This window comes from Sminthopsis crassicaudata, chromosome 2 (genome assembly GCF_048593235.1).
Source record: "Sminthopsis crassicaudata isolate SCR6 chromosome 2, ASM4859323v1, whole genome shotgun sequence".
NCBI lineage: Eukaryota > Metazoa > Chordata > Mammalia > Dasyuromorphia > Dasyuridae > Sminthopsis > Sminthopsis crassicaudata.
The window spans coordinates 578719499-578744060 of NC_133618.1; the positions used below are offsets into that span (position 1 = coordinate 578719499).

General features: G+C 32.3%; 1 protein-coding gene across 5 annotated transcripts in view; it reads right to left on the reverse strand.

Annotated features, from left to right (window-relative positions):
- NT5C2 (5'-nucleotidase, cytosolic II) overlaps positions 1–24562 on the reverse strand; it is a 115494-nt gene that overhangs the window by 40761 nt on the left and 50171 nt on the right. For 4 of the 5 annotated variants that reach the window (XM_074295481.1, XM_074295480.1, XM_074295479.1 and 1 more), the window contains exon 3: positions 14502–14575. In XM_074295481.1, the coding sequence (XP_074151582.1) occupies positions 14502–14575 (74 nt within the window). Of the gene's footprint in view, positions 1–14501; positions 14576–18837; positions 19095–24562 lie in introns of those variants that run through there. The other variant, XM_074295482.1, reaches the window with a different exon arrangement.

Here is a 24562-nt window from a genome sequence, read left to right on the forward strand (position 1 = left end):
AAGTTATTTTTGGTTGATTTTTAATCTAACAGCTTATCCAAGTTTGTTTAAACAAGCCAACTTATCTATCTTATTCCATTTTTGAATGACAAAATAAAACCCTTTTGATGGGAAGCATGGTAACAAAATAAGATAACAAGAATTTTTCATATAATATTCATCTGTTTCCCCCTTAAAATTAGTTATATAAATTTTTATGAATTTACAAATAGCAATCTGAAAAATTCCTTGAAAAGCTGAATATTTTCACATCTCATGTGATATTCTTTACCTTTTGCTGGAGGCATAGCAACTCATGCCTCATATACAAAACTCAAAAATAAAGAAGAGGATAATATACTTTAGCGACCTAAGAAGTAAACTGCAATTTTTACATTTCCCAGGCAGCAAGAGAAATAAATAGTGGCCACACTGCCTCAAGGATTCTCACAGTCTTCTTGGAAGGTGCTGACCCCCATTGACTGTTGAGGTGATTGTATACTCTGCTTACCTTTAGGAGACTTCCTGTCAGATTGAAAACATCAGATAGATTGGACCTCGAACTGACCTCACAGCTGTCCTGGGAAATTAGCTCCGCATGCCAAATAAGTCATCCTTTCTATATGAAGTATCTTAGAATTTGGAGAGGCTTTCAGAAGTCATTTGCAAAAGGCCCATATTCAGGCATGTATCTTCTGAACAACAGCTATTGTATTACAACTTACCATGAGGCCATCAGACTTTTTTACATTAAAAGAAAATCTCATACCCAAAAAGACTGCAAGGCTGCTGATGGAAATCAGGCCCAGACTAAAGCATATCCCTTTTCATTATTCCTTCTGGAACTGGACAACTCCTAGCTGTGACCCATAATTAGTCTCTTTCTAAAAAACTCCAATGACAAGGAACTCACTAACTTCCCAAGTAGCCCATTCCACTTTGGGACAATTCTTAATTGTCAGAGTTCCTTCTGGAAATTAATAAGGATTATGTTCTAAAATATTGATGGTAGCTTTCTTTGTGGTAACAAAAAACTAGACACTGAAGGGATACATATCAATATCAAGGGAATGGCTAAACAAGTTGTGGTATAGGGCTGTGACAGAATACTACTTTTCTGTAAGAAAGGAAAAGCGGGTTGATTTTAGAAAAATATAGAAAGACTTGCATGAAATAATGAAGTGAAATGAGCTTAGAACCAAGAAAATGCTATATACAGTTAGTTATATTATTCAACGAATGATTATGAGTGACTAAGTTATTTTGCATAGTATAAACACTCAAATCAATTACAAAAGACAGATTGAAGAAAAATGCTCTATTCATCTCCCTAGAAAGAACCAATAAATAGACATATGCACAGTAATATATGCATAGCAATATATATAATATGAAATATATATATAAATACATATATGCATATCTTTATATATACACACATATTTCTATGTGTGTGTGTGTGTGTGTGTGTGTGTGTGTCTGTGTGTCTGTGTCAAATAGTAGCCTTCTATAAGTACAGAATGAGAAGAGAGGGAAGGAAACAGTTCAGAACTTAAAAACGTAACCCCTCAAAATTTAATTTAATTTTAAAAAGGAAAAGAAAAGTACGGAAATTAACAGTACATCAGAAAACTTATCATAATCTTTGACCTAATAATTCCATTGTTGGAAATATGCTAGCTTATAAAGAATGTACATCTGAATTAGAGATAATTTTTTAAAATTTTCTCCAAAAATTTACTTAGCAGCACTATATGTAATAGGAAAAGATTTGAAGCAACCTAAATTTCCTAAAACACGGGAATGATTAAATATTTAAATTGTGATTCATTAGTCTAAAGGAACAATGTAAAAACATTAACACTAACATAAATGAGGAATACAAAGTAATTAGGAAAGACCATTATGAAATGCAAAATTTAAAAGGCAGATCTCAAAAGATAGGATACATACAAGCTATAGCAGATAAAGGGAAAACTGAGTAAGAATGAATGGGCAAAGAATCTGATAGAGATTTATGGGGGAAATGAAGGAAAATTCATGATGCTTTATGCATAGGAGTTATTAAGCAAAGTTATTGGTTGGCCTGATATTCACTATTGGTTTTAATAAAAAAAATTTTAAGTAATATGTATATGAAGTTCTTACTTTTGTTGAGTTGAAATCTATTTCCCTACAACTTCCAGTCATTAATGTTTTTTGGATTCAAGCAGATAGTCCAATCCCTCTTCCACAATCCTTCAGATATTTGAACATGGTAACAACATTCTTTCTCAAAAATGCAATAATTGTTTACCTAACAATTATGAAGCATGTATCCCAAGGACACCAGACAGGAAGAAGGCTCCACACAAACAAAAATTATTTGTATTTGTGCTCTTTGCAAGAAATGAGAATTGTAAGGGGAGTAGATTCTCTGGTCCAGGAGACTCTTGGTAGAATATTATCATGCCATCAAGAAACCTAGGATAGGCAGGCAACACAAAATGGGAAACTAATCTTGTAGAACATTTTCATTTCTGTGACTAAAAAAGATTTCGGAATCCCTGATGGCAAACATCCCTGCCTCTTAGTGTAGAGGGGCACCAGTGGGCACAGAGTTAAGAGAATATTCTCAAAGGGACTGAGGAGATGACTTGTTTTGCTTGACTTTACTTGTTAGGGATGGTCTGGGGAAGGGAAAACAAAATAGTAACAATAAGCACATGTAAAAAAAAAAAAAAAGAAAAGAAAAGTATCAGCAAAATATTTATAGAGAAAAAAGGGACATGGAAAAGACAAATTTACACTGATATTTATTAGTTTCCTATAGATAATAAAAAGTTTCGTGACTTGTTACAAACAACCACCCTCAGTATTGACTTATTCAAGTGCCTTTAATGCCAATGAATCTAGTGAGGATTTAAGATGCTGACAGCTAACTGGTCTAAGTGCCCAAGTTTTCTGTCTAAGTAAGCACACCATGCAAAAAATGTTCATTTAAATGTCAAGTTTGTTGAGTCAATTCCAAGTCTAATAAAACATGGTCAGAGTGTGTACCAGGCATGAGAAACTAATGAACAAGTGCCAGATTAGTAATGATTCCAGCAAAAGAACCCTGAGACTTGTTGCCAATCATAGCTTTCTAAATAATAATAATAATAATAATAATACTTGTTTATTAGCTACCTCCTTTTTCTATTCCCCCAACACAGATCTCATCTAGTTTCTTAGGTATATTTATACAAACTACTGTTGAACCATCAGTAGATATAAGTTTAAAAGAAAAGAAAAAGAAAAAGAAAAAAGAAAAATTCTATTTTATATTTTATTCCTTTTGTCCCAAAAGAAAAATATTGCATTTTTGGCATATTTTCCAAGGACTTGAAAAACTTTTTAAAATTATATTTTGATGTAATAATTAATAATAAGAGGAAAAGTTATTCATATAGTGCTACTCAACTTTTAGTTGATGCTAAATGCTTTATATAACACATTTTCTTCTTCCCAATTTTGAAAAAAATAGAAAACTAAGTATAATGTGTTGCATATACTACTAGCTTGAGTTGATGCTTTCGTACATTGTACTGAATTGCATTTGTGTCTTTCTTTTTTATTCTTTGATATAGTTCTATGGGTAGAGAAGAGAAAAGATATAAGCAAACACATTTTTAAAAGAAAAAAATGTTACAAGGCAATTTAAAAAGAGTAGACCATGCTCATTATCCTCACATTAAAAAAGAATTAGCTTGACCTTTGAATAAAGTAATACAGAAATTTCAAAGACAAAAGGAAAAATTGCAAGCGCTCATGCGTACACACACATACACACACCCTATAACTGAATAGACTAGAATGGAAAGCTGGTGCCCCTCCCTCAATAGGGAAATAACTAAAGAAACTGTGGAACATTCATGTAATAAAATATTATACCACTACTAAAAATTATAAGTATGAAGAATTTGGAGAAACTTAACAAGACCTGTATGAATTAAGGCAGAACAAAGTGAGAAGATCTAGGACAATTTACATGATAACCACAAGGACTCTGCTGAATCATGATTCGAGCATGCTGTTGGTAGAGCATGCTGTTGGTGAAGCATGCCTACCATCTCTATGCAGAAAGGTGAGGAATGGGTTCTCTCTATGCAAACAAGGGCGTTGTGATTTGTTTTGCTTGACTCTTCTTAATTATTACAAAAAAGAATTCTCTCAGGATTATATTTGTCATTGGAAAATGACGGTAATATTAAAAAATTAAGAAAAGAACATCAATAAAATATAAAATATAAAGGAAGAAAGGAAAGATAATTTCTAAGGTCTAAATTCAACTAATTTCAAAATTCAAAAATTCTATCAAAATCAAGCAATAATTTTTTGTACATAGGAAAAACAAACTTCACAGCATAATATCAAAGAGGAAAATGTTTTCTGTGTTTCAGAGATTACTGCTATTTCTATAACATAGAAAAGGAAAGGAATCACTGTTTCCTTATATGTAGTTCTCACCTTAAAAAAAAAATTCAAGAAGAGGACTTGGTGTAAACACCATCAAAAGCACCTATTTATTCCTATAGAGAAAATATATTTCTATTGGAAACTGCTTGTTTGCTATATGCTCAAAAAGGTCAGAATAGAAAAGAATGAGAAAATCTAAAAATGATTTAAATTTCAAAGAAAACTGGAATCTTAATTCTTCTGCCCTTGATTATCTTAAGATTCACAAAAAGAGCTAAATATAGGTTTATATACTTCTTGAAAAAAAATAGCATGTTAATTTTACCAAAAACTCTGTTATAAATAAAGCAATTTAATGCTCCACATCTATAAAAGAGTGTATGGAAATGAAAATAGCATGCTTTAGAAGTGCTGCACAGATCATACAGTGTATTCTCTTCTACACTCTCTTTACTAGAGTTGTAAATATTTTAAAATGGAAGTAAGATTTTTGAAAATGTTATATTCCAACCTTAGAATATTTTTTTCACTTCAAGCAACTTTATATATATCAAGGTCATCAAGCTCTAAATATTTATTTCAACTGAAACAAACTTGTATTTTTCTCCATATTTTTAATATGCTCCATTTGATGCAAAGTTCAGGATAGTATTTCTTCATTCTCCTTACATAAGTAGCAAAAAAAAAGACAGTAAAGATTAGAGGTGCCATTAAGATTGGGTCTAATGAAAGATTGGGTCTAATGATATAGAATTCCTTCAAAAGAGAAAAAACAACATTATGGTGCCAATACTTCTTATATGGAGACTAGTTCTCACTTTCTCAACAGCTGTTGGCTAACATCCTCCTTCTTAAGAAACCACGTTTTACAGATTAGCAGTTTGTCAGATGATGATTTGTGTTGATATGTTGGTGATACAAGAACTTTGACTGTTACTCATTTAATCAGAAGACATTTTTCCATTTGAAACTTTAATAACGGATTTTTGATCACAACTTTATAAAACTAAGCAGCAAAAGTGGTAGCTATCCATACCCTTTCACCCAGGGATCCCATTACTGGTAATTAATTAACCCTAAGAAAGGCAACAATAGGAAAGTTCCATCACATAATATACCAAAATATTCGTAGCCGTATTTTTTAATGGCAAAAACATGGGAAAAACTAAGTACCCATCAACTGGTGAAGGGCTGAAGAAACAAAGAGATATGAATGCAATAATACTGCATCACAAGGGGAAATAATTATGGCAAACTTGAAGAAACTTAGAGATTTCTACATCTAGCTTCCTCCGCCTTCCCCCTACTGCCAAAAATTTTCTAATATATATATGTATTATATATAATTTGAAATGTGTCCTACTTCTTAAGTAAGGCAGCAAGTTATATATAACAAGAAAATCATTTATATGCTGTTAGACCCTTCATTCTCCACTAATAAAATGGAGGCTCCCTAAGGGCAGGAAAGGGCTATTTCATTTTGTCTATAAGCATAGTGTGTTACATACAATAGGTACTTTAATGTCTATCAGACTGTTCAGCAATATTACTAGACATCACAAAATGTTTGTTCAGAAAGAAGTAGTATTTATCAAAATTACAGAAGAAATATGGAAAATTTCTTAATATAAGTAAGCACAATAATTTCTCCTTTCCCAAATTAAAAAAAATGAAAACTTTCCTAATCATATCAAAATAATTGTCTAATAGCCAAATTATTTTGAAATAAATTTTAATAACAGAAGTTCAGATGTGTTCAGTCTTCAATAATTCCCTTCCTCATTTATAGGAGAGTTAAAAATTTTAAATGATTAATTATTAATCTCTAAAAATATATATCTTTACCTTATAATTTACTCTGGAAATCAAGCTATGTTAATTTAAAAAAGCAATATCAACTATCATTGCTTTATCAACAATTATAACAAAATCACTTAATAACATTTAACAGTCACCTAGTATAATATTAGCATTCTATTCATTACACATGCACAACAAGTCATAGTAATATTCCAATTATCTAATAAAGCAATCAGTTTAACTGTTGGATAGTGCTTATGAGAAGACATCTTTCCCAACTTTAAAGCTAAATCTGCCCTTGGCCACTTCTTCCCCTCTACTTATGGTTCTGTCTCTAGGACCAAACAAGCAGAACCACTATAATAATGCCTTTTGAACATGCCAAACTCTTCAAACTTACTCAAGCCTCTTCAATCTCCTAATTCATTCATTTATTCATTTAACAAGAATGTATTCAATACCTATTATGTGGCAGGCACTGGATTAAGTATTGGCTAATAATCTCCCAATTTTTTTCAACTCATCTTCACATGATATGGACTCAAGGTCTTTCACCATCCTGGTTGCCCACCCCCAATGTTTATCAATGTTCTTTCTAAACTGTGAAGGCCAGAACTGAATACAACATTCTAGATGCTGAATGGCCTGGGCAACTACATCAAGCTCATCACTTCTTTATAGCCTGGAAACTGTGGTTTTTCTTAATGAAACTTAAAGCTGAATTAACCTATTTTGGCTGCTATATCACATTGAGTTTTTGGTATTAAAATACCCAGGAAAACTGTCTGAAAACTATGCCTTTATAATCTTATGCTTGAAGGTGTTAAAAAAAAACCAAAAACATGTTTATAAAAGTACATAATACTATTTGATCTAGCAATACCATTACTAAGTATGATCCCAAAGATATTTTAAAAAGGGAAAAAGACAAATATGTATAAAATTTTTATAGCAGCTATTTTTGTGGTGACAAAGAATTGGAAATTGAGGGGATGTTTAGAAACTAGGGAATGATTGAATAAATTGTGGTATATGAACGTAATAGAATACTATTGTTACAAGAAATGATGAACAATCAGATTTCAGAAAAAAACTGGAAAGACTTATACGAACTGATACTAAAGTGAGTAGAACCAAGAGAACACTGTATATACTAACAGCCACACCCAGCAATTTTCAAATTTAACAGACTTGGCTCTCTTAATCATAAAATGATCTAAGAATTCCAAAAGACTTATAATGGAAAATGCTATCCACATCCAGAGAAAGAACTATGGAATCTAAACGTAGGCAGAAGCATACTATTTTCAGTTTTGTTTTCTTTCTTATGGTTTTTTCCTTTTGTTCTAAGTCTCTCTAATAATCCGACTAATATGGAAATAGATTTAATATTACTGTACATGTATAACCTCTATCAGATTGCTTACCATTTTGGGGAATGGAGTGGGGAGAAAAAGAGGAAGAAAAAAATTTGGAACTCAAAATCTTATAAAAGTGAATGTTGAGGACTTAAAAAAATTAATTAAATTTCAAAAAACAACAAACATATGTTTAAGACTTTAAACATATTCCTACTAAATGTTATCTTCTGAAACTCAGACCAATGCTGTTCTAGCTTGTCAAGATCTTCTTGGATTCTGTCATTCTTCTGTGTTATCTAATCCTCCTGACTTGAAGTCATCCGTAAATGTGGCATGTCATCTATATCTTTATTCAAGTAACTACTAAAATGTTTAAACAAAACAAAACAAAAAAAAGTCCAGGTCAAAGATCTCCAGCAGCTAGCTGGCTTAGCGGATAGAATGTTCAGGCCTGGAGTCCGGAAGACCCAAGTTTAAATGGGGCCTCAGATATTTACCAGCTGTGTCCCTGGACAAGTTACTAACCCTGTTTGCCTCAGTTTCCTCATCTGTGAGATAAGCTGGAGAAGGAAATGGCAAACCAATTAAGTATCTTTGTCAAGAAAACCACAAATAGTACCATGAAGAACTGGACACCACTGAACAGTACCACAACTCTCAGTGCCAAGGTAAAAATGAATCATTAACAACTGCTCCAAGTCCAACCATTTGGTTCAGAACCTAACTATGGTGCTGTGATTAAGCCACATCTCTCCAACTTTTCCCTAAGCATAATATGAAACACTTAATTGAATCTGTTGCTAAAAGATAGTTTATCCTCTATCCACATCATTCCTCTAACGTATCAGTTTGGTTAACCAATCAAAAAAGGAAATAAACTTAGTCTGGCACGACTCTTTGATGAAGCTATGAAGTCTGGTTGTATTCCCCGTTTCTTTTTCCTAGATAAGCCAGAAGAACTAAAAGAGTTAGGTCCATTAATAATAATTCAAAGAATGTTAGGCACAGAAAACAAAGATTAGATTAAATACATAAAAGCATTCTTTTTCTTCCAGGTCAGAGAGAAAGGAGCATAATTAAATCCAAAGCTTAAGCTAGAGTTATACTTCTCTCAATTTATATTCAATAAAGGATATTGCCTCAAAGTGACAAACATGAATACATCTATGTGTACAAACCACATATGGTTTTGTCTGTACATATATGCTTGTAAATATAAATAACTAAATACTATAATTTCAGATATTATAAAAACCAGGAAAACATCAAGGCCATAAAGGACAAATTGTTTTTTTAAAAAGAAGAGCATGTGTGGTACATATAAGTCAAACTAATTTTTTTTTTGCAAGCTGAATTACTGAAACATAAGAAATTCTAACATCAATAAATTTTTATTATTTAAATAACATATTTAACCACAGACTAAGTACCATAATTTAGTAGCATTCAAACTGAACAAAAGAATATAAGATACTGTTCCTCTACCAAATACTCTGACAAATTCCTCTTGTTTTTAGCATTGCCAGAATTTGCCTTCAATGACCAAGGCATCTCTGGTCTCAACTTATTTGGTAGCTATGACCTTTCATATCCTATACTTTTCCTTCTCCTGATTCCAGAAATTTGCTATTACTTGAATATTATAAATGACTCCCTAGATATATTTATATCTTCTTACAAGTTGGAGATTATACTGTAGGAACAGTTTGGCTAAAATTAGTATTTTATCAATGACTAATATTCCCTAAATAACCAGAGTAATCTAGTACATGATAAAACCAAATATCCAAGCTTCTGGAACAAAAACTCATTCTCTGAAAAAACTGTTGGGAAAACTGGACAAAAGTATGGCAGAAACTAGGAATAGACCAACATGTCATACCATATACCAAGATAAAATCAAAATGGGTACATGATTTATACATAAAGAGTGATACCATAAACTAAGAAAGTATGGAATAGTTTGTCAGGTTTATGAAGAAGGGAAGAATTTAGGACCCAAGAAAATAGAGACAAAATTACAAAATATAAACTAAATCATTTTGATTATATAAAATTTAAAAGTTTTTACACAAATAAAAACCAATACAATCAAAACTATAAGAAAAGCAAAAAACAAGGAAACAATTTTGCAACTAGTATCTCTGATAAGGCCTCATTTCTCATATATATTGAAAGCTGAGTCAAATTTAGAAAAAGGCAAATCATTCACCAATTGAGAAATGGTCAAAGGATATGATCAGGTAATTTTCAGATGAAGAAATCAAAGCTATTTATAGTTGTATGAAAAAATGCTCTGATTAGAGAGATGCAAATTAAAACAGTCCTGAGGCACTACCTCACACCCATCAGATTGGCTAATATGATAAAAAAAGGAAAATGATGGACATTGGAGGGGATGTGGAAAAACTGGGACACTACTGTACTGCTCATAGAGCTGTGAATAGATCCAACTATTCTGGAGAGCAATTTGGAACTATGCCCAAACATCTTTAAAATTGTGCATACTCTTTGATTCAGCAATACCACTGGCTAGGTCTATATCCCTGAGACATCCCCAAAAAAGGGTAAAGGCCTTATTTGTACAAAAATATTGATAGAAGTTCTTTTTTGTGATGGATAAGAATTAGAAATCAAAGGTATGCTTATCAATTATGAAACAGCTAAACAAGATGTGATATATGAATGTTACTATTCTATAAGAAATGACAAAAATAGGATGATTTCTGAAAAAGTGGAAAGACTTACATAAACTGATGAATAGTGAAGTGAATAGTACCCAGAGAACATTGTACATAGGAACAGTAATATTGTTTAAAGAAGAACTGTGAATGATATGGCTATTCTTAGCAATACAATGATCCAAGACAATCAGTCCCAAGGGACTAATAATGAAGGCAAACTAAATTAAGCACCTTCAGAAAAAGAGCCAATATAGTTTGAATATAGACCGAAGTATGCTATTTTTCAATTTTTTTCTTTTATTGGAGTCTTCTTATACAAAATGATTAGTATGGCAATGTTTTACATAATTGCACATTAATAACCTATATCTCACTGCTTACCATCTTGGGAGGGCAGGAAGAATGGAATTTGGACCTCGACATTTTTAATTACAATGTTTTAGGAGCAGTTAGATAATGCAGTGGATAGAGTGCTGGCCCTGAAGTCAGGAGGACTGGACCTCAAATCTGGCTCCAGACACTAAACACTTCCTAGCTGCGTGACCCTGAGCAAATCACTTAACCCCAATTACCCCACAAAATGAAACAAAATGCTTTAAAAATAATTAATTTGGATTATTTCTCTCTCCTCATCCTCCTGCTCCTCAATATTTAAAAGCTCTGGTAAAATGAAATAATTTCTAACATATACCAGTTGACTCATCATCTAGTCAATAAACACTTCCACTAGTACTGTAACAAAAACATTTATTCATAACAGAATTGAACAATAAAGTAAAAGAAAATTAGATTCAATTCAACAAGTATTTACTAAGTGTCAGCTATGTGCCAGGCATTATTTCCTTCCTTTCAATCCCTTCAAAAACCCGTGTGACTTCAATATGGGAAGTCCCGTCATAGCAGAGAGTAGGGGTGCAATTTTCTGTGAAGGCTGTGAATAAGCAGTAAAGGCATGTGCCTCAGATATTCATCACATAACTAGAATATAACTATAACTTGAAGAGTTATTATTTGGCACAAGGCACTCTAAAATCCTAACACTCAAAAATCGCCTTTAAAAGTTGCTTTCCCCATATGCAGGATCCATGTTGGGGTTTGCTACCTCTTCCTTTTCTATCATGAATTCTAAAATGGACTAGTCAATCACTCCCCATTTAGGTCTCCAGCATTTCTACTATAATAATTCCTTCTTTTTGTGGGTCCAAGACAGAAGTGTGCCCCATGTTGCTCAACCTTTCAAGTGACTAAATTATCAGTAGAGCAAACCCAGAAATAATAGCTGCTCTGCTTTTAGCAGATGCCAAGATAACTGAAGCAACGCTCTCCCCTTCATGATTATAACATGTCTCTGTGCCAGACTTGCGATTTATTTCTTTTTTCTGTCCTGATTGTCCAGAATATCTCAATGAAAACGTCATTTTCCTTTTCATTCCTACAGAACTTTACTCCAATGTTCTCCAACTCTTCTTAACTCTTCTCTAACTCTCTCTCAATCCTGGATTTTCTCATATGAGAAAATATCTTGATAAATAATGCTATACATAATCCCTATAATCTTTATGCATCTGGTGCCTTTAAAATAAGGTACACTTATGGCTGGCCATATGCCAATCAGGAATACTAGCCCACCAGGTCTTGGTGATATCTATTAGTTCAAATTTGCTTCTTTTTATTAAGCACTAGAGAGCTTGCTTGTTATCCCTATTTATTGCATCTGTGAATAGACATCTTAAGTAATAAGATTAGTCTTTAGTTTCTTATGAATTTCTGGTCATTTCTATTGACATGCTTCTTTCTAAATTATAGCTACATTCAATGTTATCTAACATGATGAATGCAAGAAAGCAGTTTTTACATTTTTGTTATTTTTTTCAGTTTAAAGTCCTTTTGATTAAATGTACAAGAGAGATGAAAATATAGTCCTACCAGTCTTCTTAGATATACTTCACCCCTGGCCAGGATAGTTATTCTTATATTTTCAGATGTGGTCCAGAGATTTAAATCTCTTTCTCAAATACCATTAAAAACAACAACAATAACAACTACTAGCTCTTTAATATCAAATCTGAATTTTCCCTAATGAATCTTTTGTATTTCATCATTAGAAGTGATGAAAACACCAGCTCTGTTTCTAAGATTTCTAATTTCTTGTCTTCAACTTCCTAATCCTTAGCAATAATATATTTCTTCTAAAAGGAAGATTTATAATCATATAAATTATCAGAAATAGGTAAGGATTATCAGGTTTGATAAATCTTGAGGCTCCTTTCTACATTCTACCATCCTGGATAAATATCAGAACTCTCTTGTTATCAGGTAGACAAATATGTCTTACTAACCCTCAACAGGGTCACCAAGCACTTCTATTAATCTTCCTCTTCTAGATAATCTCTTGCACAACAGCACCTGTAGATCCACAATCACACTCCTTAAAAGACAAGTACTTACTTCCTCCTCAAAAAGTCCAGACTACCCTAGTATCCTATTATATCATTCCAAACATTTAGTAGGTTCTTCCTTTTCCAATTCTTTTATGGATTATATTTTTCCACATGTGCCTACTCTATTTCTTCTTTCTTTTTCTTTTCTTTTCTTTTTTTTTTTTTTTGTTGTTGTTGAGGCAATATTAGTGTTAAGTAACTTGCCCAGGGTCACACAGCTAAGAAGCGGTAAGTGTCTGAGGCAAGATTTGAACTCAGATCCTACTGACTTCAGGGATGGTACTCTATCCACTGTGCTACCGAGCTGCCCTAATTTTTTTCAACACAATTTAGGATTCCCCTCTCCCTCTTTAGATCCTTTTTCTTCATTTTTTTAAAACAGTGAAACTGTGTGTCTGTGTGTACTTAAGGTATATTTTATTCTCTCTATTAGAACAGAGAAGTGTTTTTTTAAGCATTTTTATTTTCTCTTACAGAAGAGAAACCAACCTGAATTAGATGTCAATTAACTAGACAGAGTAAAAGAAAAACATAATACATAGTAAATGGATCAAAAATCTCCCTGTTCTTCATCTTTCTTTCTGAAAATAAGATCTTCAAAATACATATCATCCTTTAAAAAATTGTATTTTTTTCCAATTACATGTAATGACAATTTTTAAACATTCATTTAAAAAGATTTTTGAGTTTTAAATTTTTCTCCCTCCCTTCCCATCTTTCAATACATTCAACATAGGTTAGATATGTGCAATCACATAAAATATATTTCCAAATTATTCATGTTATGAAAGAAAAAAATCAAAAGAAAAAAACAAAAAAGTTAAAATAACATGTTTCAATCTGCACAGAATACATTATCATTCTTGATTCTCATCCCTAAGCTTTGCTTTCTTCATATGTAAAATGGGAACAATAATTTTTTTTGAATCAAGACTATAATTTGACCAGTACAGGAAACTCCCACTGAGGAACTTCCTCTAACAATCATAATTGTACCTGCTTTGCAACTTACAAAGTATGCTAGGGCAACTGAGAGTTAAATGACTCACCAGCCTGCAACTAAGGTAAGACTTGAACCCAGGTCTTTCTATTTACTCTGCCACATCAAACAAAAAGATATCTAGACTAGGAAATGCCTGACAAACCTGCAAGTGCTATAAAGGTGTGTTGTTTATTCACGCTTATTGATTGAACTTTGAACCCAATTATATTTAAAGCTTTTGGTTAACCAGAGAAAAATTTCTCAGGGAAGACACTTCAAAGGTAAGGGGTTTCCATGTATGTCAACCATAGAAAAAGTCAGATTAATCTGTACTATTTTCAATTATCAGATAAAAATTTTTATTAAGTTGCAAACTTTTTTTAAAAACTTAACGAGCTCTGAAACTATTTTTCTTTACTGCAAAGTTCATCTTTATTTACACAGTAAGAATGAAAAATGTCCATCCCTGAAAGACAGCTTCATAGAGAAAAGCAGAAAATCTAGATTTATCTATATCTTTAAGCACACACAGTATTAAAAGTACCACAAACACTAGGTTAAAAAGAAACTAGTTATTATCTTTCTATCTTCTCTCATGGACTAAATCTCAGTCTTTTGTAGTAAAAATTATAGTTCAAAAGTTTCTGCTGAAGAAAGAATGTAAACCGGGAATCTTTTAACATGGTGACAAATCATTTGTCAGTCACATGGGTATATAAAATAATTAAGAATTTATTAAACTACCTGGCATTAGCATAGTACTATGCTAACTGTTTTCAAAGTATCAATTGCTAAACAAATATAGAATAGTACTCACCAGCAAGTGTGTAATCCATATCAAAACCAAAACACTTTATCTTTTCCATAGCTAAACTCCGGTTCACAAACACCCTACAAGAAGAAGTAAAAAGTGATTAAATTAATCAAGTTTATTATTATTAATTAAATTCTCTATTAAAATTTTTAAATTAAATTAAATGAAAATATCTAAAATGTTAGGGAGCTGTTTCTACAAATTATTTTATTTAAGGGCACACAAGTAAAGATTCTACACTTAAAACATCCAGATTTTGTTCATATAATGAATATTACACAAAAATAAATGGATAAGAGTTTAATCAGCAATTTCTGGGAGGCATATTAATATCTATGCCATGCCTCCTAAGGGCATGGCTGTTCTTTATCTTACAAGGCTCAAACCTTCCCTAGCTCCATGTTCCCCACCTTATGAAAGTTGCTTTGAAGCCACAAGGAAAAATAACCCATGAGGAGGTACACAATATAATTAAAAAAAAAAAAAAAAAAAAAAAAAAAAAGACCCCTGGCTGTGGGTCCTGGCTCTGCTTTTAGTTTTGTGACCTTAAAACTGCTTCACTTGCTAAACTTTAGGATTCTCATCTACAGAAAGGAGGGGGCTGAGCTAGAAGACATTTCTTCCAGTTCTAAATCTTTGATCTAGCTATTCTCACAAGCAAAATATCAACAACAACAGTCTCTATAGGCAAGCATTAAATCAAGCATATCAAATAGATTTTCTAATCAACTAAGACTATCAGCTGCTGATGGGCTCCATATCTCCCTTTCCTCTGAGTATAGATAGAGCATGTCTCAGCAAAGTATACCAGAAGAGTAATCTGAACACAATAAATATCTAAAACAAAAGACTCCATGGCACAATGGAAGAAGCATTGAACCTACAACTGCCAGTTTAGTTGTGTGAATTTAGGCAATTCAATGGACCTCCATTTTCCACCCTTAAAAATAAAAGAACCGCACTAGATAATCTCTAAGGTTTCTTCTAGTTCTAAACCTATTAGCCAATGATCCCATTCAATTGCTTTGACAAAAAAGCTTGTGATAGATAAATTTACTGTAACTGAAAACTAACTAACCTATGCCTGTGGTTTAAAAAATTACAGGGAAAACAATACCTGTAACTCACAAGTATATTATTCACATTAGATAAACAGATAGAGATTTAATATAGTATAATATGTGTATATCTATGTATACCCATTATTCATGCATATGTATATTTAACATGTGTATATGCGTTAAAATTCAGGTGTGTGCATTATGCATATGACAACTATACTCATACATTGATATGTCTTGTTCTGTGCTTGCTTAGAGAATATCTAGAGAATAATAGTGCCCAGTCAATCACTTTATGAAAGGTATCCTGAAGGTCTTAGGGTAGTCTTTAAACTATTAAACTTTAAAATACCTAGAACTTTTGGAACATTCTTTGCAAAACATAATGTACACTAAGCAAAGTCTGGCCTTTTAGCCTTTTAGGTTTTTTTTGGTTTTGTTTTGTTTTTTTACAACAGAAAGAGGATAAAGGCTATTTTTAAATACACTAAAGAGATTTTTGTTATTTAGTGAAATTAATAATCTCTGAATGGGTATAGTAATTAGCTCCTCTTAAGCCTATGGGATGATAAAGTTTATTTTAAATTAAAAGTTATGAGTTGAGTCACAAAAGCTCCAAGCCCATAATTAGGAAAATTTCTAACATTAATGAAAAGTTGGGTTCTCTGCTTAACTTTATTTTTATATCTATTTCCAGTTAACCCCTGGCCACTTTGAGATAGACACAAAATTCACTTTGCTAGAAATGAAAGAACAGGTTATATTATAGTGTCTGGGGATTAACAGGCCCTGGGAGAGGAAGTTTAAGAAAGAGTTGTCCTTTTTCTCAGGCTTTTGTTCTCAGATGCTTATAGTGGCTCTTGACCTTCCTCTATCATAGCTCCTCAGATATATTCTATAAGGCTTACTCCAACTCTGTGAATTCACACTCAAGATTTCTAATTAGTTCTTAAAATAACTTCCTTAGGTTGTGAACAAGTCTATCTCACAATGACATAGTACGATTCAAGAAGGTATAAAGGTCCTCTTTATATATGGTTTCCACTCAATAACTACTCTTATCTAAGTAAGGTAATTACTTTTAAGTAGAGAGTTAATCAATGGAGACCTACCTTACAAATGTTTTTAAACAGATAAATTCATTATCCAGAGAAAAGTCAAGGGCTCCAATCCTTCTTTTACAGATTCACAATAACACAAAACTCAGCAGTTCCCTTACTTCCATCCAGCCTGTACTGATAATCAATACTATTCATTTATTCACAATCATACAAATCCCCCAAATACATGACACAGGTGACATAATTACACAACAAAGTATTAGATTCTAACCCTAATGAAACACAGTGAATGACAGGACTGAAGTTGAGGATTCTTAAACATAGGCTAGGGAACCAACTGGACCAAATCCTTAATCAGATACCAAACAGCTGATGTTCCTAAAATATTCAGGGATTAAGACTTGAAATAAAAGCCAAGAAAAGTTTGAAGATTATTCTTTCTTGTGGTACAGTCTCACAAGAGAGTCATGAAGTCATATAATTATCAGGACATCTTCAACCTTCTGAGGGTAGAAATAAGAAAACTAATCTCAGAAGACAAAACCAGGAGAAGGGGGAGAGTGGAAGGAACTTCACTAAAACATATTGAGGTGGCACTAAGGGTAAAGAGAAGCCATCAGTAGATTCAACAGGACATTTTCAGATATCAACTTCTTAGAGAAGCATTTAATGCAACCACCATTGCCAAAGAGATTATGTGGAGCAACAGTGATATCTAGTGATAAGTTAAATTAGTTTTCTCCAGCTCTCTCAGAAAATTAATACTGAAGGACTTGAATTTATACCAGAGAATTCTGAAGTTTGATAAAAGCAACAAAAATTATATATTGCTAAGCATCTATTATATTTCACATGATTTTCATCTTTGTCTTATTCATTGAATCTTTCACAATATTTTTTATTCTGTCTTCTGAAGTTGTCCTAGTAATATTTAGTTTTTTCCACTTTATTCTGCTTTGGACCTTAGAAAAAATTATTTAGTAACAAATGCCTGAAAAAAAAAAGGCATCAATATACCTTTTTTAAATCCTAGGGTAGCTAGGTTTTGCGTGGTTCTTGGAGTTCAGAAGCAAGTCAATTTTTAAAAATAAAGATCTGTCTAGAAGCAAGTGCCCTACACCCATCTTGATTTTCATTCTTGAATGCTTTCAGTCACAGAACTTTTGAGAATCAAGTTACTTTTGTTCTTGTATCTAAGAAACTAAAAGAAAAAATGTGGATCCACTCCTATTTCTTTAAGCCCCACCTGCCAAAGTGGGGATGCCAAACTACCATTTAGGAAATGTGTGCCTAAATGAAAGCACAAAGATATTTAATGAAAACAGGTTTAAATAGTTTAGCCTAGTGAATAATAATAAGGTAAATTATTCCATAAACTAAGACTCAAAAAGATAATGACTACAAAACTATCAAAAGCGTATATATGTGTCAGGCAAGGTGAAGGGAGGAGGCAAAAGAGAAGGAACCTTGGACAAAAGCCTGTTCTCTCCAGATCTACAATAACAATTTTAAGACTAAAACTTTCTTGGTTTTAAGCAATGTTTAAGTATGGTAAATCCTGTACTATAACGTAAATAATGCCGTGATAGAACACTAAAGAGTGATTTGTTGCCTTGTAATGTCTTTACAAAAAAAAAAAAAGAAATACAACTTCTTAGAGAAGTCAAAGGTTTCTTAGGCCTCAGACACAGAACCAAAGACAACTAGTATCAAAGCCAGCCCATTTATTCTACTTTACTAATGGATAAAACTCCCATAAAATATGAAAATTATAACTACTTTTAGAAAAATGTTTCTTAAAATAAAAAATTCAGCTTCTATCCTAGTAAAAATTCTTATCTCGCTAATGAGTTTAAAGCACCACATTAGAGGCTTAGGAATTCACAGATAAATAATTAATTATTTAAAAAGAGGCACTGTAGAAACTATAGGAGATGTGCAAGCATTGTAAAACTTTGTAATACCATAATACGCGGAGTTATGAAAAACTGAACAGCTTATTTGATGGTTATATTTTTAGTAAGATATCTCTATGCAGTTTAAGGAAATAGGAGACTAAAGAAATAACATCTATTTATTATGAAATAATGAGATCACTGACAATCTGTTAACAAAACAGGGGTTTTAAATATTCTCTCCTTAAAATATCAGCATGAAATATCAGCCTTGAAACTAAAGAAGCAAACTCCTAATAGTATTAAGATTAAATACTATTACCTCATCTGTTACTGGTTGTCTTCTTGCAGTCTTCTAGTTCATTTAGTTCTAGAAGTTACATTACAAAATTCCTTTAAAATTTTCCCTATAACATAGAATATTTTGTTGTTTTAATCAAACTTCAGAACTTTCTGGTCTGAATGAGGGCCTTCAATATTAGTCTTCTGAGAGAGTTGGAGAAAACACCTCGGTGGCTAATTTAACTTGTCACTGGATATCACTGTTGCCTTACATAAATCCATTTGGAATAGAATATTTTTGGCAATGATGTAGTTTTACCCTTAACTCCTCCTCCTGGCTCAGGAGTCACAATTTCCTGGCAAAGAGCCCAAAAGCGGTAATTACAACAACAAATGAAAATAAAAGTATCAGAAGGAGAAAATCTTCTTGGCCTTTTATAGTGGCTAAAGAAATTGTGCAATTATGAGTTCAAGGACAATAAAATAAAAACTAAGTATTTCTGCTAAGAAGTTATGCTGAGACTATATTATTAAATAAATGTTTGGTAATAGAAAAAAAACAACGTGAATTTGAAAAGACAAGTCTTTTCAATATTTTGAAAGTTCTATCATTCAGAAACATAATTTCCATAAAATGCCTTGAAAGAATATTGAAATTAGAGATATATATTGAAGATTTATTTCTCAAGAGTGAAAGAAGCAAATCTATTTGTTATAAGCAAGAACAGTGTACTTTAGGGAAATAATTTTTAAAAGAAGAGGAATAAAGCACACTTTTAAAGCTTCTTTATAATGCTATCATATAAGTAACAAAAAGAACTTATCTAGAATGTCAAACTCAAAATCTTCCAATGCCATAAGGGTAAATAAGTCTTCAGGCTTTGATTACATATATCCTAGCATACCATTCTTCTAAAAATTTCTTTTGCAATTTTCTCAAGGGGACATGCTGAGGAGAAATGCATCTTGTTTATCTGAGTGCCCCAGGAGAATAAAAAGCCATATTCAGAAGCTGCAAGAGTCGCTACTATAAGAGTCAAAATATCCCATAACATATCATCATTAACACAGAAGAAAATATGAAATAGTTCTGTTAATTCCTCTCATTCAAAATGAATTCTAAGCAGTCAAGAAACTGTGAATATCAAAAATATATTATATTCTACTCTGGAGAGAAATTTGGAAGGAAAATAAATATGAATGCCTTTAATATAGTAACAACAATAACTAAATAACAACTCATCCCCAACTTAAGGCACATTTTATCCAATTACATGAAATTTATTAAAGAAGGAAATAACTGTTGGAATGATACTATTAGCCTTAATTTTCAAAAAGTTAAACATGAGAATAGAAGGAAGGAAAATGGTCAGGGAATATATACAGGGAAACTAAAAGATGAATTAGAAGAGAAAGGAGAGACAAAACTCATACTTCTAGGGATAAGTGCCCTTCTCTAAAATCTACCTACCTTCTTTTATTATGTATAGGTTTTTTCATTCCTTGCTTTTCTTCTTGTCCCCTTCCTAAATTATTGCTTCCCTTCTCTGTAATCTTTCAAAAGCCAGGATAAAGAAGCACAATCTTCATAACCAAACTAAACAAACTGTATTCTGTGTGACAGGAATTAGGGCATAAAATTTTATTATCTAAATCATAAATCTGCCAGTACACCATAGTCAACAATATTCCAAAATCCATCATTAATATAAAAAACAAAAACAAAAAAACCCCTAGAAATTCTAATTATGGTAAATAGTGTACACCTATTTTTATCTCTTATCTAAAATATGGAACACCTCTAGGAAATGTCAAGTAACAATTCTGAAGGACTAATTCTGACATGGTTCAGAAAGAATTTTTTTCAAAATCATATTACCTAATTCTATATGCTGAAATACCCCTATTTCCTCAATATCTCCCAAAAAAGGACTAATTCAAGCCATTATCTATCTAGTTATATCTTATGAAATTTAGATATTTAACATCACAAAGTTGGAATGTTTTCTAGGAATAACTGCAATGCCAACAAACAAATGCTCAATTATCTCAGATATAAAAGCTGTATAGAAAAAAGAGACCCAAAAAACAAACAAACAAACAAAAAAAAAAAACAAACCAAAAACATCTTATCACAAAATGATCCACTAACTTAAAAAAAAAAAAAAAAAGTAATGAGGAAACAGAAGATATCAAATGGGTGGCTCTTGCAATTCAGAGATACTGCAGAAGTACCTTACTAAATAAAAATCTAAGAACCTGAAAGCAAAACTGCTTTGCTCATGTAAGTTACATTAACTCTCTGTTGTTCTTTAGATATTTCCAATACAATGTTTAACACTTCAAAAACAAGTAGTTATGTCTTCTAAGCATCTGAAGATAATGACTTAAATCTTGGGGTAAATAATGCTACATAATCAGAAACAGATTCACTATGAAAACTTCTAAAACTATAGCCAAAGGTATATCCTTGTTAGTCCACAAAATAAATATTTTTAAAATTAGATAAGCTTGCTTTTCATCAGGCAAAAACTGAGTATTTTCCATAAATTTTGACTTCAGCCAAACATATAAATAAGCCAAGAAGACAATGTGGATAAAACCAATAGCTTTGATTAACAATTTTTGCAACAAAGGATTATGACCTACAGATTTATATATGGCGATAAAAAATACAAAAATCAATAGTAAAATATTAGCAATAAAGAATCCTCAAAATAATGCTTTAAACATGGCATAAAGCAGGACAAAAATAGCATTGAATTTTAATAATTTAAATCTGAAAATTAATAATTTTAATTTTTAAACACATCATAAAAGTACAAAACTAAGATTACAAGAAATAGCCTCATTAAATCATAAACATTTTTACGTCATGAAAAGAATGTGACATTGTTTTTGTCCAACGTAATGAAGGCAATATAATGTTTGAAGAGAAAAATCAAAATATATCTCAAGGGTAAAAATTAATGGAAAAATAACAGGAGACAGCAAGTTATATTCTATTTTCATTTATGGTGTTCATTGAGAGTTTTAGAAACAGTGATTATTCAAGAAGACTTGGAAGCATAAGAGAAAAAAAAAGTTATAAAAACAACAGAAAACCACAAAAATGCTTTATATTCCAAAATACATGAAATTGAAATTCCTTTTTAAAAGATTTTCAATCTGCCCAGAAGGAATAAAAAATTCTTAAGCTCTCCAATATTCAAACATTACATTTTTTCCTTTAATACAAATGTGTCATATAACCACAGTGAATTAAAATTTTTTGATATCCTTCTTTCCTCTGTTAAATTCACTAGATAACTTACCCTGCATGTTTCCAATGATTATGCAGGATTCTGGGAGCACAAACAAATGCTCACAGTTTTTGAAGAGCAATGCTTATATCTCATACCCCTTTTGCTTCTCTATTCTCCCTATTTTCTTCCAAAATGATAATAGTAGAATGTATTGTAGCCTATTTAAGAAATGTCAGCTTTAGGCTGAGATTTCTCCCATTTAGGCCTTCTCCTACATTAACATTCTGACAGCACATCTAATTATCTTGCTATTCAATGCAGATGACCTGGGTTATCTCCTGCATAAATGAAGTAGAAGGAAAAGAAAAAATAAACTCACCCTTCTTTGAACATCCTCAAAGATTTAGTTCTTCTAGATGAAAATACTGGATCAGCAAGCTACACTGGATTGCTTGAGAACCATTGCTCATTTGTTAGCATAGCGAACTCGGTCCCTGAGAATCCCCAACAAATTCTGGCACCATGCCGAACCCTAACTGGGCACAGACTGGGTGACCAACAACCTCAGTTGTAAATGCTTGAAAACTCAGCAACAATAAAGAAGGAATGGAAGTAGAGAGACAATCAACATTCAGAACTGATTAAGACTGGCTGACAAGTCTGGGAAACATACAAACTAAACTGCCAGTTTCTGTAAAGGAATCCAAACTGGCAAAGACACACAGAAAAAGGTAAAGTAAATTTATTCCCCAACAAGACCCTCAAATAATAATCAAACGATGTTAGTTTTGAAAACAAGGGACGGTCCTGCTCCGAATTCACATTATTTTTTTATAAGTTGGCATTGAAAAGAAATAGATGCAGCAAATACTTAATGTTAGTTTCATTTAATATTTTCTCTTATGTTGTCTGAGGGAAGGAACAAGGGAGAAGTGCTGATAAAATTGCAAAAAGACCCTGAATTACTTCTACAGTGAAAGAAGATATTATTATTATTTTTTTAAATTATTAAAGCTTTTTATTTTCAAAACATCTGCACGGATAATTTTTCAACATTGACCCTTGCACAGCCTTGTGTTTCAGATCCTCCCCTCCTTCCCTCACCTCTTCCTCTTTGGCAAGTAATCCAACACATGTTAAATATGTTAAAATATATGTTAAGTCTAATATATGTAAACATATTTGTACAATTTTCTTGCTACACAAGAAAGATTAGATCAAAAAGGAAAAAAATGAATAAGAAAACAAAATGCAAACGAACAACAACAAAAAGTGAGAATGTTAACATATATATCTCTTGTATGTCTTCTTATGCTTCTCTGGGCTCACCATATTCATCATTTCTTACATGTGCTAATATTCCCCTAGCATTCATATACCACAGGCTATTTAGTCCTTCTCTAACTGAAGACCAGAAGCTCTTGTTTCTCTGTATACTAAACAAGGGGTGTACATGACTGAAGGTCATGGGGTCCCCATCCCTTGATCTAATGCCTGGCAACCTAGGAGGTGCTTAAAAAGCACTCTTTCAGTGCCAGTTGGCTTCTGAGTTTTTTTTTTCTTCCCAAGTTATTTTATTTTATTTTTTAATTTTTATTTTATTTTATAATTATAACATTTTTTGACAATACATATGCATGGGTAATTTTTTACAACATTATCCCTTGCACTTACTTCTATTCAGATTTTTTCCCTTCCTCCCCCAACCCCCTCCCCCAGATGGCAGCAGTCTTATATATGTTAAATATATTACAGTATATTCTAGATACAATATATGTGTGTAGAACCGAATTTTTTGTTGCACAGGAAGAATTGGATTCAGAAAGTAAAAATAACAGTTTACATTCATTTCCCAGTGTTCCTTTTCTGGATGTAGCTGGTTCTGTCCATCATTAATCAACTGGAATTGGATTAGCTCTTCTCTATGTTGAAGATATCCACTTCCATCAGCATACATCCTCATACAGTATCATTGTTGAAGTGTATAATGATCTTCTGGTTCTGCTCGTTTCACTCAGCATCAGTTGATGTAAGTCTCTCCAAGCCTCTCTATTTCTCCTGTTGGTCATTTCTTATAGAACAATAATATTCCATAACATTCATATACCATAGTTTACCCAACCATTCTCCAATTGATGGACATCCATTCATCTTCCAGCTTCTAGCCACTATGAAAAGGGCTGCCACAAACATTTTGGCACATACAGGTCCCTTTCCCTTCTTTAGTAGTTCCTTGGGGTATAAGCCCAGTAGTAGTATGGCTGGGTCAAAGGGTATGCACATTTTGATAACTTTTTGGGCATAATTCCAGATTGCTCTCCAGAATGGTTGGATTCTTTCACAACTCCACCAACAATGCATCAGTGTCCCAGTTTTCCCACAGCCCCTCCAACATTCATCGTTATTTGTTCCTGTCATCTTAGCCAATCTGACAGGTGTGTAATGATACCTCAGAGTTGTCTTAATTTGCATTTCTCTGATCAATAGTGATTTGGAACACTCTTTCATATGAGTGGAAAT